Raw genomic sequence first — 15,961 nt, 5'->3', positions numbered from 1 at the left:
TTTGCATAACCAAGGGCCTTTTTCTGACGTTCACCATCTTTCGGGCCTTCGAATCTTTGATCTTTCCAGTTTGAAAAAATAATTAGGCTGCTATACTGTTTTTTGCAAGGTTTTTACCAATAACTATGTTTCCGATTCTAGTTTCCGAATTTGAGTCTTTCATTTCTGGTATTTTTAAAATTGCTTTAATTTTGGCTTGATTAGCAAGTATTGGCTTTTGTTATTTGCGTCGGTTGTTCTAACCTAGTGTGTCCCATTTGGGCATATCTTGAAGTTATCCACTCTTTTTAGGAGGACCTTAAGAAATGATGAGACGATTTGTTCCTAAGCTTTTAGAAAACCCACAACTTTTTGGTTTACGTGGAAAAAACCTTTCAGAATATACATTTTTGGTTTGCCAATCGGACATTCTTTTTAAGACGGAGGAAGTATATTAATCTTTTTAGGTGCCACCTCCAGGCTCCACGTTCAAATCATGGCTCCGCCACCGCCCACCAGCAGTAACTTAGAGTAATGAGGTTGAAAGAATGCGAGGAGCAGAAGTTATTCTCATCACTGCAATTGCTTACGAAACTACAACAGTATCAACAAGTTGTTTCGATAGGTGATTACTTCACATTTTTCGTTCACTTTGATTCATGTATCCATAGCCGTTTGGTGTGGGATTAAACATACTCTTTAGTGCGTGGGAATCTAGATTTGATCCAGACATAGGAGCGGCGGGTCCTTTGCAGATAACTATGTGATGCTGAGCATAAGCTGCATAATGTTCCCTGACGAATATGAGCACTAGTATATCCACATATCCATTTTGTAGGGGAAAAAAAGGTAAGGTAAACTACAACAGTACCCTTGCCTACTTATTTTTATCCCTTCCCATATATCTCCTTCTCTAAGAGCAAGTCCATCCGTTAGTGCCAAAAATAGATTTGATCAAGTCATTTTATGGCTTGCTTGTGTCAAAAGTCAACAAATAGCAATGTTACTGTACCAATTTGGTATCATTTTACCACAATCTCAAATTTGGACTATTGAATTAAACCCGTTTTATTTTTTGATGAAGGTCTACTCACCTAGATAATTTCACATATTTGGCACGTACCAAAGATGAATTTGTCATTTTTTCAGCATCAACTTTGGCTTATGGGTTTGATCAGAATAAAACATCGGCTTCTGGGTGGAGCACCACCCTGCCATATACTTTGTCAAGTTTGACTTTGATAACCCGAATAGCCTACGGGTGGACTTGCTCTTACGGGTATTTAGAATGGGGGACCAATTCCATGGGGATGCGTATCCATTGAGAACATCTGATCTCGTTCACTCTCCTCCTTCTCAGCTTCCCTTGCAAACTTTCCCCTGACTCTGGGACGAGTCTCTGCGTAGGCCTGCCTTGAGGCATACCGTATTGTCTTCTCAAACTTCCTTGTCTTCCTTTTCTCTCTGTATCTTTGAACTTTTGCTTCCCTATTCATGATATGAGTGAACTTGGGTGGCACTGGAAGCGCTGTGCTTGAATACTGTGTGCCAAACTGCCCTTGTGGATTTCTACCGTATGAGTCTGATATGTTGCGCATTGTTGCCTCTGGTATGATGCCAGCATCCAAAAACGGTACAGACACCTAAGATATGGAGAGAGAGAGAGAGAGAGAGAGAGAGAGAGAGAGAGAGAGAGAGGGGTTCTGGAATAGTTAGTGGATTTAGAACAACAGCAGCAGAAGAATTCTATGTGGAAGCACTGTTAATCTAACTGTCAACCTTGAAGTTTCATGTCATGCAAGGATTTAAATAGAGGCCATTACTAGGGGTGTGAGCGGTTCGGTAAGGTCAGTTTTTGAAGACAATTTTCGCACTGAACCGCATGTATCAGTTTTGTATTTTCATCAACCAAGAACCCACCGACAATTCTAATACTTATATCGAACCAAACCAAACCAAACCATTTTGCATGAACCGGTTTGGTTCAGATCGGTGTGATCGGTTTGGACCTTAAAGTTGATAAATAATTTAAAGCAAATTCTGTAATTTTATATGGTCTGAAAAGAAACTTTAATGAGTCCAATTGCAATTTAAAGAAATTCTGTTGTAGGAGTAATGCAAAGGGAAGATGAGATAATGAGAGAGAGTAAAGTACAAGTATGTACAATATTCCATAAAGTAACTAAGTAAATCGGTCGGTTCGGTTTTGCTGTACAAATTGTTAAACCGAAACCGAACCGGAAATTATCTTTTTACAATTTCAAAACTGAATAGACCGAAGCTAATCGAAAAAAACGACCAATATTGATTGGTTTGGTTTAGTTTGGATGGTCCATTTGATTTCACGGTTCTTTTACATTGCTAGCCATTACGTAGCATATCGTTTGCTATGCATGCATCTTTTTGGTCTTTCGATATTCTTAAACCCCGGTGTACTGGTAAGATTAAAAGACGACCTGTGTGTATCGGCCTATTCCTGCTATATATGGGTTCTTGTCCTATTCACGTACTGGTTTAAGGTCAATGTGGAAGCTACTCGACCGATCTATGACCGATTTAGGCACTCCAGAAATTATTTCATTGAGAGAAAATGATCTTTGAAAATTCAAGACTGCTACACCCGGATCACATTACGCATCGTTACCGTTTTCGCTAACTACATATTGATACTGCTATTTAAAATCTTGGTCTGGTCGTGCATAGAAGAATCTTCCGCAAATATTTTGAATCTCCCCGGAATCAAGTGATGCTGCAAATGGACGATCTATTGAATTATGGACGGGAATCCGTGCAGATCCCCAGGCTTTTTAACCCACCAGGCCGAGAAATTTTTCGGTGCCGAGTGGGTAAATTCCACGTGGTATCCGCTCAGCACATTCGGGCTGTTCAAAAGTATACCTACCCGGTATCCGCTTGGCACATCCGGGCCGTCCAATACACTTTTGGACCGAATTGAAATCCTCTCTCTTCTCACCCCAACACTTTCTCTATCCTTTTTCGCTCTTCAAATTCGAGCCATCCAAAAACACCATGGACGGCTCGGATGCACCGAGCAGGTACCACGTGGTACCCACCCAGCACTAAAAATTTTCCCACCATGCCAAGCCTTCGATATAGAATTCTTGGGGTGAGTTTGGACAAACTTTTTAGGGACTTTTTTTTGCATGGTCTTTTTTATTCTTTTCAATTAATAAATTTTACATCATATTTTCGTTTCGATAAAAGGAATCAGAAAAGTATAAAAACATAAAAAAAAATTAAAAAAAAAACTCATATAAAACGATGAAAGTGATCCTACTTTATGCCAGGAAAGAATGAAAAGCTAGAAGAAAGAAAACAAAGCGCCTTTCGGGACCCAGTTCACAAGATATAAGACATTAAATTCTGTCTGGATGGGCCGGACAAGGGGGGTTTCGCCAGCACCACTGTGAGCCCTCTTTGCGCATTTTTTTAGATAAATCCAAATTGTGCATTTTGTAGGGCCTATAAGGAGCTAAAGATATACCGGTAGGAAGATTAAAGCTACCTTTTAGCAGAAGGATAGAAGAAGAGCCATGTTGGGTGCGTTTGGTAGCCTTTTCAGTTTTTTGTTTTTAAGAAACTAGAAGTAGAAACAAATTTATATTTTCATAAAAACAAAAATAAGAAACATGTTTGGTAATTTCTAATAAAAAAAACACATTTTCGTAGTTTCCATAGTTTATGAAAAACAAAAAAGTAAAAAACTTGTCACCAAATAAGTTTCCTTCATTAATTTTCAAAAAAGTAATAACTAAAACAAAAAACTAAAAACAAAAAGATTACCAAACGCTCCCTTAGTTTCTGTTTTTGGAAGCAGTTTCACTAAAAACTTTCAGATAACATTCTTAGTGGATGGTTTTAGAAACTGATTCTGGTAAGCTAGTCTAGGCTTCCAGTTTAGAAAACAGATGTTTGAGAGTCAAGAACAATCTAAGAATTCCATAAAGTGCAGCTCAAAAGAGTATAGGATCGATAGTGCCTAACCATAAAATTAAGGGAAAGGAAATGAAAGTCATGATCTTACACTCTGACTCCCCAAAGGGTTGTGAACGAACCGAGCTTTCGCCATCTCGTATTCCATTCCCAAGTTAAAGTCCTTCCAGTATTGTTGTTCTGGTTGTTGTTCCGAGGCTCCCACTAATGGGAAGGTCACAAGCCTTTCACTTGTAGTAATATTCCCCTGGTAAATGCCGTACTGACACTGCTGGGGATTGTAGCAAACTTGGCACTGATCATTTTCGAAACCTGAATTATACCCTTTATGGTCTAAACAACAATCAACCTCCCCACAAGAGTACCCATTACTATTCTGCTGATCACCGTCGCTATCGGGGTCAAGCGACAACCAGGAATCTATTTCGTCTTTATATTCGTCGGCTAACTCCTTGTCAGCCTTGTGATCGCCACGTTCGTGACATGGCTTCGTGGGACTGAAACCAATCGCGGGACAGGCTTCCCGGCCGGTTGAACTCACATCTGCCAGCGTCATTGTTTTGGAAAGTACTTTTCTTTCCATGTGAATGTCTACTACTGCTGAAACTTTGTTTCTGATCAATTCGTTTCAGTAGAGTGTCAAGGAGTAGAGTGCGGCTGTGGGTATATAACAAGTGGACAAGGAAGGAAGGGAGAATCCAAAAAGGTTAAAAAGTGTAAAGCTTAGTAGTTGAGAGGGTGGTATTTGATCATGTGATGAGCTGTGATCTCCTGTGGGGTAGTAAGGGGGATCACCTTCTCTCTTTTATCACAATTTTTCGTTTGTATTTGGTGAAAGTACACGCGGAGACCCTCAAACGTGTTTAAAATCAATTATACAAACTCCCTCAATTATATGAAATAAAAAATTGGCTAACTCTGTACATGCGGAAATGACGATTCTACTCCTTAAAAATTGTCTACACCCCCCCCCCCCCCTCCCTAAAAATTGTACAGAAGAGTGCTGATTGGTTAATTTCATATAGTTGAGGAAATCTGTATGGATGATTTTAAACATAAGGGGGTCTTCGTAAAAAAGGCATAATTAAGGGGATTTCTGTGTACTTTCACCTTTGTAGTGGAGTATTCTTCAGTGTTACGGGACGACTTCGCCATTTTTCATTTCCAGCCACTCATGGATTCATGGTTGGACCCCAAGGAAAAGTGGACCAGAGGTCCCACATGCTTCGCGACTTATCCTCTCATGAAGGTAAAAGGGTGGGACTTTTGGGCTATCTTTTGGGACATATTCTGTGTAACATACTTTTCGGGTGCGGGCGACCAAAAGCGGCAACAGAGAGCGTGAAAGCGCCTCTTGAAAACATCTCAAATTAGTAGAATTTGTGAAAGCAACGATTGAAAGTGAAAGTACAAAGCGAAGATTGAGAGCAAAATGATTATGTGGCCTAGGGCAGATCACCAGTGAATTGAGACCAAAAACAACGCGACAGCCGGAGACACCGAAACAAGTATTCAAAGTGGGGAGAGAACTGTGCTGATTCATATACTTTGGGGGGGGGGGGGGGGTGGACTAAGGTGTGTGTTTACCCTTCATTCTGATCCAGTTTCAATTTTTGTGGGCTTATTTCAGACCCACATCAATAATCAAAACTGTTCATTGTGTAGAGCTCGTCGAGTTCTTCAAGTATGATAAAAATCAAGTTCAATGAATACCGATAAACAACCGAAATGAGAATGACAATGCAAGGCCCTAAATCTTAGGTATTTCTCCTGTGGTAGAAAAATTGAGGGTCTGCTAGGAAAATGAGAATGCTAGCCAAACTCTAGCAATGTAGCTCAAGTATCATTTCAAACTCTTGATTCTCTCATTTCCGTACCTTGTGGGCTTAAAAAGCCTACGCAGGTTAAAATTTTGTTTTTATTTGAGATGGAGAAAGGAAGGGGTGTGACCAGCTATAGCAATCTCTTCCGAGTGTGACTATAGCAAATTCGAATCTACAATGAGCCCCACGAGGAATTAATCATCTACGGGTTTCTAATACTTCACCGAGTAGTAGTTGTGGCTCAGAGCCAGATTGCAAGACACAAGGGAGGCATTGTCCGCACGGTGCAAACCAGCAACTTCAACTAATTAAAATCCTATGGGAGCAAGCCGTTTACCGCTAGACTACCACCCCGGTGGTTGACGTGGTGTTTGAATCATCGGCATCTCTTTGTATTGGTCAGGATATAAAGTGCTACTCAACAGGATCTAGAAAGGACAGCAAGTAGCAGCCTCTTGTAGAGTTATGGCCTTTTTTATACCTCCAAGCCAACTTATATGCATCTCAATTAATTCTGGAAGTCCAATCCCACCACCCACTTGTGCTGTGGTGAATTTATAAAGAGACTAGTGGGAGCACGGGCCCCACTGCAATTTTCCATTTTTTTTAATACTATAAAACTTGACTAACTTTTAGAATAAATTCGTTTTTGTTCCTTTCCATAACCCAAGCTGGAACCACGCAGTAGCAAACTAAAATGGAGCTTCTCTGAGTCTCGACCCAGCTGCAACGCCGGAGCTCGTCGGATGCCGGTCGCTTGACTTCAAAGATTCGACAGCGTGGGTTCACTCCTTTTTCTCTTTCTTCAATACATGAAAATTCTTCGTGGTCTATTGTAAAGCCTTAATTTAGTAATTTTTGTTCATGGCAATGACCCGCTGCAATGCCGGAGCTCGTCGGACGCCGATCCCCGCTGAAACGCCGGAGGATGAAAAAGATTGGACAGCGTGGGTTCACTCCTTTTTCTCTTTCTTCAATACATGAAAATTCGTCGTGGTCTATTGTAAAGCCTTACTTTAGTAATTTTTGTTCATGACAATAACCCGCTGCAATGCCGGAGCTTGTCGGACGCCGATCCCCGCTGAAACGCCGGAGTATTTCAGCCGGAGTTTGTCGTACGCCGATCGCTTGACTTCGGAGCTTGGACAAGACTGGACAGCATGGGTTCACTCCTTTTCTCTTTCTTCAAAACACGACAAGTTATCACTCCTTTTCTCTTTCTTCAAAACACGAAAACTTGTCGTGGTCTATTGTAAAGCCGTACTTTTGTAGTTTTTGTTCATGATAGTTTTTTTTTTTGTATTTTTGATGGAAAGGTTATTACCTCTCATGTGGGATGATGAGTATATTGTCACATGTTTCAAACTATAATTGCGATGTCCTTTAGTCAAGTAAAAATCAGAGCGCAACGATCATCTGTTTCATCTTAAGCTTCATGTAGGGTGCAAGACCTGTGAGGCAACAAATTTAGGAGCAGAAATTCTTACCAATTTTCAAAAACAAAATATACAACTTCCGGATCCAAATAAATTACACGCGGAATCTTGCAGGATACAAAGTCACGGTTCCATAGCATTTCGATATGCAAAAGATGGTTTCATGACATTATTGCAATAACGATCGAAAACAAAAAAGCTCAGGCCGCTCTTCGACAACCTCGCTAATCCTAAGAAGACAAGGCAATTACAGTTTACCTGGTCGTGCTTTAGCCCGAAAACCCTATCATCGAATATCACACACATGAACCCCTAGATGATGGAACTTTAATATAGATGTAGACCGCAGTTACTGGGGGTGAATTGGCTGGTCACACATGATATGCATGCTAAAAATATGGTTCCGAGGTATCATCTCATCATCAAAAAGAGAAAAACAAATAATTGGGGAAGAATGGAAGATCTGAACAGAAACAAATTAGGGGTGATAAATTAAACAGCTGCCATTGAGTAATACAGTAAATTTCAAAACCATTGCACTGTGGCCAAATGTACTTCGAAAATCTATGCCACGATAACAGCAAATTGCTAGTTTCTTATCTTATATCACGTTTAAGTAAAATTGCATGGTAAGGACTTTGATTACCGAATAGGCTGAAATGTGGATCGTACATACACGAGTGAAGTAGCCAACCAATTTTCTTTGTCAGCATATCTTCAGGGAGAGAACTTGGAGATCAACTTGTCAACATGAATGATGATATCGTCTATGCGAGGCCGAACTGTCGCCTGGGGCTGAAGCAACCATGTCACAAATTTATGAAGAGTGTCTGGGTACGGAGGATTAGGCCCGGCTGGCCACTTTATCTGTGCATTTGCAATGGCTAACTGTTGGCTTCCTTCGGGTTCCTCAAGTGCATACTCAAATGGAGATACACCATACCTGTGAGATACAACTATTAATGGAAGTGGAATCGAGAACGAAAAATAATGAAAAATTAAGACCTCGCGCTGACGCTGGATGAAAGAAATTTGTTTATGCTGAAAGACCTAACTTGTGAAGGGGCGATAAGAGTTGATCTATAATTGGAAGTACTCGACCAAACATGGGGCAGAGGACAGTGGACTTCTCATTACGTAATAGTAGAATTTGATGCACGACTATGCTTCAAGATGGCATCCTATGAAGCACAGATACCTCACGAACCTGATAGCACTAATCGATACTCTCTGGGCTCGTGACTGATACTCGGATAAAAAGGGCTATTGTTTTTGAAACTTCTCATTTTGGACACTTCGGAGACTCTCAAAAACGCTCGAAACCAGCTATAAGTTATAACACTCTCAGGACACTCTGTAGTCCTTCTCAGAAGACGTCAGGGGTGTCAAATAGGCTCTATTTAAAGATTAGGAAAGGGTTTTTTTTTGTGATGACAGTAGATAGATTGTAATGACATGTGATGATGTTGCATTTGCGAGTAATTTAGTGACTAATTTGGATGATTGGATGGCATAGATGAATAAAAAAAATTGTATTGTCATTCCATAGTTCATCTTGTTTGGTAGCTCTTCTTTTGTTTCTTTTGTGATTCACATGCTTGAGAGGTTCTATCCTAATTGAGAGCGCGCTTCTTTCTCTATAGGAGCAAGAGGCGACAATCAGGGATGGATTCGTCTCCCCGATAGGAGCATCCTGCTACTACGACCCACAGTGTCATGCCTCCATTATCAAAAAGGGTAAACTATAGTTAACCCCCTCTAACTAAGCCTTGCGTGCACTTTGCCCCCTCTAACTTTTTTTTTTGGCACTCAACCCCCTCTAACTAACTGAAAATCAAACGGTCATAACTTCAAACGGTCATAACTTCTTCGTCCGAAATCGAAAACGTGCAAATTATATATCGATTTCGAGGTTTTGAAGTCAGCTTTCTAATGACACTAAAATCACATCACGATTCAAAGCACACAGAAAGTTATGATCAAAAGAGTAAGGGCTGGTAGACAGAAAGACCGTTTTGATCATAACTTTCTGTGTGCTTTGAATCGTGATGTGATTTTGGTGTCATTGGAAAGCTGACTTCAAGACCTCGAAATCGATATATAATTTGCATGTTTTCAATTTCGGACGAAGAAGTTATGACCGTTTGAAGTTATGACCGTTTGATTTTCAGTTAGTTAGAGGGGGTTGAGCGCCCAAAAAAAAAGTTAGAGGGGGCAAAGTGCACGCGAGGCTTAGTTAGAGGGGGTTAACTATAGTTTACCCTATCAAAAAAAGGTAGATGGACCCAAGATACTCACAACTGGTCATTTTTCCAGGTAATTCCTAGTCAATCTGTTGCTAGAATTACATTAAAAGCACATGGATCGTAATCCTATTGCTAGCAATAGGATTCCTAGTAATGAGATTCTTGCCTACACCTCAATCCCTATCATGAAAGTGCAGGCTAAATAATCGATCAAGTCCATGGTTAAACTCCACGTTAAGCTCTGTTAAATGGTCACTTAGTGATCTGATGCACCACAAAAGTCATAGCTGTAGCAACAAGTGATCAAAGTTGCATCTATCGTTCTTAATACCTAGAATAAAAAATTTGCTCCAAAAGGAAGAAGTTAGAGGCTCACATTATTCCAAATAAAGTGCATCCTAATGACCAGATATCAGTTCTTTCATCAATATCAGCATGGCTTGGACAATCCCACAACTCAGGAGCTCGGAAAGGAGCCGAACAGTGCTCAGATGCCCATTCCTACATAATAAACATCAAGAAGATTTATCAAATCAACGTCTTACTCTTAGTATGAGTGCTGATAGCATAAATCGAAAACGTACATAACTCATGTAGAATCCAGTAGATCCAAAAAAATGATGGGTTCATGGCCTCCCAGTAAAATTACCTGATATCAGTTGCCTTATTCTCTCCAGTATGCTTGAGGAAGTCTAGTTATGATAAGAAACTATTTTAAAATTATTTTGAACATGGGTAAGGAAAAAACTATTCTGGATTCCCAACAGCTTCTAATTAACTTGTCTATAGTTTTGCCAGCCAATCCCCAAGCACCAACTGTGAAGATCTCGTTATACAAATCAAGATTCAGGACACCAACTGTGAAGATCAAAGTCATATCGTGATAGTCAATAAGATTAACCTACTAGCTTACAAAAGACCAGCCCAAACTGAAGCCCAACTTCCAAGGTGTTAAGTCAATGACCAAAAATAGAGCAATCCCATGCTCTCTTGTTCATACAGACTGCCGATGAGCCCAGCTTGCCTCATTTTAAAGTAAGCCATAAATCCAGCCCACAAAGAAGAGATGTTGTTGAGGCAGTTACAGTCATAGTTGTTAAATCGTGAATCGAAATGGTCATTTTTCGAATCATGAATCGAATCGAATCGTGAATCGCTCTGATTCGGTCATGACTTCTATAATGCATAGAAACCTATGCTTATTGATTAGGTTAACAACAATATATACTACAAATGAAAGACTTAGGCCTAAATCAATAAATACTTACTTCTAATGATGATTTGATAATAACGTGGAATATTAGGTAAGTTGCTTCTATTGCAACTACCAAGAGATGATGATTCGTAAAGCCTACTTATGGTTCTTTTTGTACGAAAGAGTTATAAGTACAAAACAAACCCTTAAAAGGTCTATAGGGTTGTTATATTCCATTTATCTTCCTCATTTTCGATTCACTCTCGTAATAAATCTCTTTTTCTTATTATCTATCCATATAACATAGACAAAAGATGACATATAACAATACTAGACCTTAAAAAAATATTTGAACCCTTTTCAAACAACAAAAGAAGCAAAACAAGAGTAAAAAATGAATTTCGGAAATTTTAAGTGAATCGAACGATTCACTGATTCACTTACGATTCTCAGCTATTTCCGATTCAGCAGCCTATTCGTATCGATTACCCACCAAATCGTATCGAACCGTACGATACGAATCGTAAATCACCGATTCACTTATGATTCTCAGCTATTTCCGATTCGGCAGCCTATTCGTATCGATTACCCACCGAATCGTACGATACGAATCGTGAATCGTACGATTCTGACAACTATGGTTACAGTTATGCATGCTATGACAAAACAAAGCAGTTACACATGCCAATGACTTGCAACCAAAGGTCCAAAACAATGGATAGGATAGTTTCAGAAATAGTTGTGCAAAAAGTACATCCATCAAGAAGAGCTTATTACACATACCATCTAGCAAAAGATTAAGAAATTACCTGCAACTGCAACGCCTCTGAACGAGAACGGATTTGCTTTCTCGCGGGACGAGCACTTCCAAAATCCATCAATATCGCAAGAGGTGGTTGACCTTTTCTATATGTGACAACGACATTGCCAGGTTTGACATCATTATGCGCATACGGAGGATCCAAACTGTGCATATGCTTCAGCCCAGCACAAAGCTGAAAATACAAATCAGCAACAAATTAACAATCATTAACGGCTTAAGCCACAACAATTGTCATTAGAAAAGGTCATAGGTGTGTAAAAACATACTGCAGCAGTTTATACCTAACATTAAATTTGAACTATGTACGTTCATATTGCAGAAAAAAATCTTCTATAAAAGGAACTGCGCAACTGGGAAATCCATCCTATTGATCGCTTAAAATTAAGAAAGAAATGCAACACTACATGGTAACGTCAAATCCTGCAAAACCATCTCCTCCAAAAAACAGTAGGGTTCAAAGAATCTTCTTCAGATAAGATGCAGAGAAGTTACATGAAAGAACGTTATGTGCTTCCAAAAACATATGCAAAAGAGGAAAATAATATGTTGCTTTCATTGCTACAATGATTTCATTCACCTGCCGAAATATATGAAGAACATCTGGGGTAGAAAAGAACTCCTTCTTAGCTTTCATAGCTGTGGCATTGTCCAGTAACGTTCCATCCAAGTGAACTGGAAACAACAAGTATGCTTCATGCTTCCAAGATCCTTCTTGTACCGGCTATACAATGAAAAGTTTTTTGATACTTAGGTAATTTGTTAACAAGAAAAATAAAGGTATTATGTCTCTCAAAAACAAAAAATCATGCAAAACGGTAGTTCTTTACTCTGATGTGGAGTGCTGACAACGAAAGTAATAGGTTGCCTTGGCCAATGAGGTCTGAAAAATCCTTTAATGAGACTAGATGGCGTTAAAGACTTAAATCAGTTAATTTTGTTTGGTAAACCCATGATATCCAAAGTTGTGGTAAAGGATGTATGCTGTGCATAGTAAGTAATGAAGGCCAGAGCCACGTGAACGAGGACATGTGGAGGCACCAGCAACAAAAAATAGATCAAGCTTTTCCTTCAGACATCAACCATCCACTGATTGAATAGAGGATTCTCTCATGTTTAACAGCAAAGCTAATCATGAGTATCCATAAATGGATAAACCTGGTGAACATAGTTATGTATCGCGGCAATGAGTGCGTAAATGGGATTTTTTATTGATGAGTTAAAATGGAAATAATAAACCACAGTATATATTACAAAGTGGGTTACGACAGCACATAACATTAAGTTTTTCTGCCCCAAATTTTGGAGAAGAAGTGAATTAACTTCAGAAAAAAGATGGAAATTGACTCCAACAGGAAGGTGAAAAATAGCCATTAACAATATATGTTTCAGCCAAAACTCTAATACAGAAACTTTTTCCCAAATAAGTGAATGGCAAGAAATAGGGCAGAGCATCAGGATAAAAAGCAGTGTTTTCTGCAATACCTTTGAGGATGATGGCACAATTAGTGGTGGAGCCAGGAAATAATATCAGTGGGGCAACTATTGAACACTGCTTCAACAAAAAAACACTCCAATCGACAATGATATGATAAGGAGTAAAAAATATCATTGACATTAAGAACAAAACTAACGTGGACTTTGGTTTATCTTGTTAGTGTTGACAAAGTTTTGGGTTTCATTTCGTCCTAAAGAAATCACTAGTGCCCAGACTGACGGTAAATTGCCCTTTTGCTCAGAAAAGACATAACCGGGATTTAAACCCCAATCTCTCCTCAGAAAATGGAAGGGCAATGCCATCTGAAGGCGAAAATAACTGACAACAGCAATCTCCACAATGGCGAGAGCAAAAACCAAGAGATTCAAAGCACTTGTAAAAATGAATACAAAAGTAGTTCAGTTCAATGATCACCTTAATTGAGATTATAGCATGATCAATAAGTGGAAGCAGATTGGGATGGCTAAACAAAGACGACACACGGATCTCCTCCCTCACCACCTCTAACTGGTCGCTGTTCTGAATAAGGATTTTCTTCATTGCATAAGTTCCATCATCTGCATATCAAATCCATCGATATGAAAAGAAAGGTTAGATGATCTTTTTCTTTCTCCATCAACCAAATGCTGAAACCATTGTAGATTTCCATTTGACAAAATGACCGCATAGTTCAAACAATACTAATGCTGCACTGCAGATCTGTCAACTTGAATCAGAGACCCACTTCCCAGAACTTCAAAGGTACCGATCATTTTTAATTTTTTTTTCCCGTTTCTTTGTTTGATTGCATTGCATACAGTGATCACCAAACAAAGATTAACACCACCAATTGAGATCGAAAATCCGACCGAACAACACTGTTCATGCCCAAATCCAGGCATTTTACCAATTCAGATTCAGAATTCAATCAATCGGAAGAGCAATCCAGAGAGAGAGGAGATGCATCAAAACAACCCAATTCTCAAAGGCACATATTTTTCCAACAAACACAAAGATCCCATTAAATTTCTTGAGAAATGAACCAGGCCCACCTCCCAGAAAATTGACATTTTGACCCATTTGTTGGATCACGAACAAAATTCCACAAAACAAACACGTAATACCACCAGTCGAGGTGCAAAATCTTTTCTTTATAACTCAGTTGTCCGGGTCAGCTTTCGCAGACCTCAACTAGTCCTGGGCCCAATCCTACCATCTACTGGGAACCCAATTAAAGCCGGAGGTTCAAAATCTTACATTGATCCCAACAATCAATGTACCAATTCAGATTAGGAACACAATCGATCAGAAGAGCAATGCACAGAGAGAGAGAGAGAGAGAGAGAGAGAGAGAGAGAGAGAGAGAGAGAGATTGCAACCTGAGACGTGAGAAGGGTCCTTGAATTTCTTGGAAGCAGCAGAAGAGGGATGAGGGGATGCGATGGGGAGCATCTTGACGAGGTAGACGTAGGCGAATCCACCTTCGCCCAGCTGCCTGATGATTCTGTAGCGATTCTCATTGATCCAGACGTCCTCGCCGCTGTTGGTGGCGTCGTAGAGCGCGTTCAGTCCCGAGAACGAGCAGCCCATCTTCCTCCCCTGGTGGTCTGCTCTCTCTCTGGAATTTCTCCTTGTGTAAGAAATTGACAGAGACTGATCATGGAAATTCCCACGTCAGTCAATGGACCTAAAAAAGACTATTGAATTGCGTGGAACCGGGGCCATGCCTCATCACGTTGTATTAGCTATTATACGATATGTTACGCAAAAGAGCCACCGTCGTGGCGTTACCGATTCTCCTTCGACGGGTACACGAGGCCCAATTCTCGTCTCGCATGGAAAATTTCAACCGTTTACAATTTTTTTTTAAAAATGAATTAAGTGGATTCGTGAAAAATCAAATCAACGTACCGCATGAAAAAATCCTAGCTGTTCAATAACTTTAAAAAAAAAAAAATTTGAATGTGTCCGTAAATAATCAACTCAAAGATCTTGAGCATCTACACTTATCGGATTGAACTGATTTTTTACGAGCCCACTCAGTTTATTTTAAAAAACATTGAATGGCTCAAATTTTCTATGCGAAATCTAGAATGGATCCCATATGGTCATCAGTGGAGAATCAGTTAGCCCACCATCAGTGGTGGTAGAAGGACTTGATATGTTAATCTAGTACTAATAAAATACTCTCTCCGTCCAATAATATTTGCTCGGTCCGCGAAATGGAATATAATTTTTATAAGAAAAATTTAAATTTTTTTCAATAATTCACTAGATTTTCATGAGTTCTTTTAATTTATAACTTAAAAGAAATGTATTATTTTTAAATTCTTGTTCTGTGGTTCGGAAAAATATTTTGGACAGATGTAGAATTGTTCAAACCAAATCTAATACTTTTATATTATAGCTGGGAATCTAATAAAAGTTACTCCCAAATCCCAATGTGAGAGAGAGAGATGGGGGAAGAGAGAGAGAGAGAGAGGGTAGTGCATCGGCATCCTAGCCAGCCTGTTGTTGGTTTTTCTTCTCTCTACCGTAGAAAACTGGAAAATCACGACTTTTGATTGCAGTTGGCGTGAAATTCCCATCTCCATTTAGGGGTGTTTTCGATGGTAAAAAATTTATAAATTTTATTTGTGGTTGAAAAAATATTAAGTGTTTTCGATAGTGAATAAATTATTGAAAAATATTAAATTATTTTTAGTAGTGAATAAATTGATAGATTTGTGAGTAGAATTACTATAACAAAAAGAGTTTTTGTTGATAACTTTTTTAGTAGAAACGGAATAGTAAAATAATAAAACTTCTTTATTAGTTAAAACGAGATGATAAAATCCATTAAATTTTTAGTGTTTTTTTGTTAGTAGAAACACCCTTTTAACATTGGATTGTGGCATAGCACGACTTTTGATTGTGTAAATTTATTACAGAATTTGTGGGCACAAATTACAAATAGATAAACAGACCCTACAAGGACATATTTACGTAAATTTGATTTGTTCATTGCTCTTTTATGAACAATTTCATGGATA

At 39.1% G+C, this 15,961-nt stretch overlaps 2 protein-coding genes across 2 annotated transcripts; both read right to left on the bottom strand.

The window, feature by feature from the left end:
• Positions 1 to 470: 470 nt before the first annotated feature.
• LOC131311613 (zinc finger protein HD1-like) lies at positions 471 to 4,558 on the bottom strand. The gene is made up of 2 exons (XM_058339114.1): positions 4,025 to 4,558; positions 471 to 1,622 (listed from the first exon to the last, which is right to left on the bottom strand). The coding sequence occupies exons 1-2, from the start codon at positions 4,514 to 4,516 to the stop codon at positions 1,263 to 1,265; spliced, it is 852 nt and encodes a 283-aa protein (XP_058195097.1). The 5' UTR covers positions 4,517 to 4,558; the 3' UTR covers positions 471 to 1,262.
• Positions 4,559 to 7,656: 3,098 nt separating this feature from the next.
• Positions 7,657 to 14,689, bottom strand: LOC131311611 (uncharacterized). The gene is made up of 6 exons (XM_058339112.1): positions 14,309 to 14,689; positions 13,366 to 13,508; positions 12,034 to 12,177; positions 11,443 to 11,628; positions 9,815 to 9,939; positions 7,657 to 8,135 (listed from the first exon to the last, which is right to left on the bottom strand). Exons 1-6 carry the CDS (start codon positions 14,517 to 14,519, stop codon positions 7,910 to 7,912), a joined length of 1,035 nt encoding a protein of 344 aa, XP_058195095.1. The 5' UTR covers positions 14,520 to 14,689; the 3' UTR covers positions 7,657 to 7,909.
• Between the last annotated feature and the right edge of the window lie 1,272 nt (positions 14,690 to 15,961).

This window comes from Rhododendron vialii, chromosome 12a, assembly GCF_030253575.1.
Source record: "Rhododendron vialii isolate Sample 1 chromosome 12a, ASM3025357v1".
In the NCBI taxonomy this organism is placed as follows: domain Eukaryota; kingdom Viridiplantae; phylum Streptophyta; class Magnoliopsida; order Ericales; family Ericaceae; genus Rhododendron; species Rhododendron vialii.
Note: the sequence above shows the minus strand (reverse complement) of the source record. Positions and strands in the feature narration are given on the sequence as shown.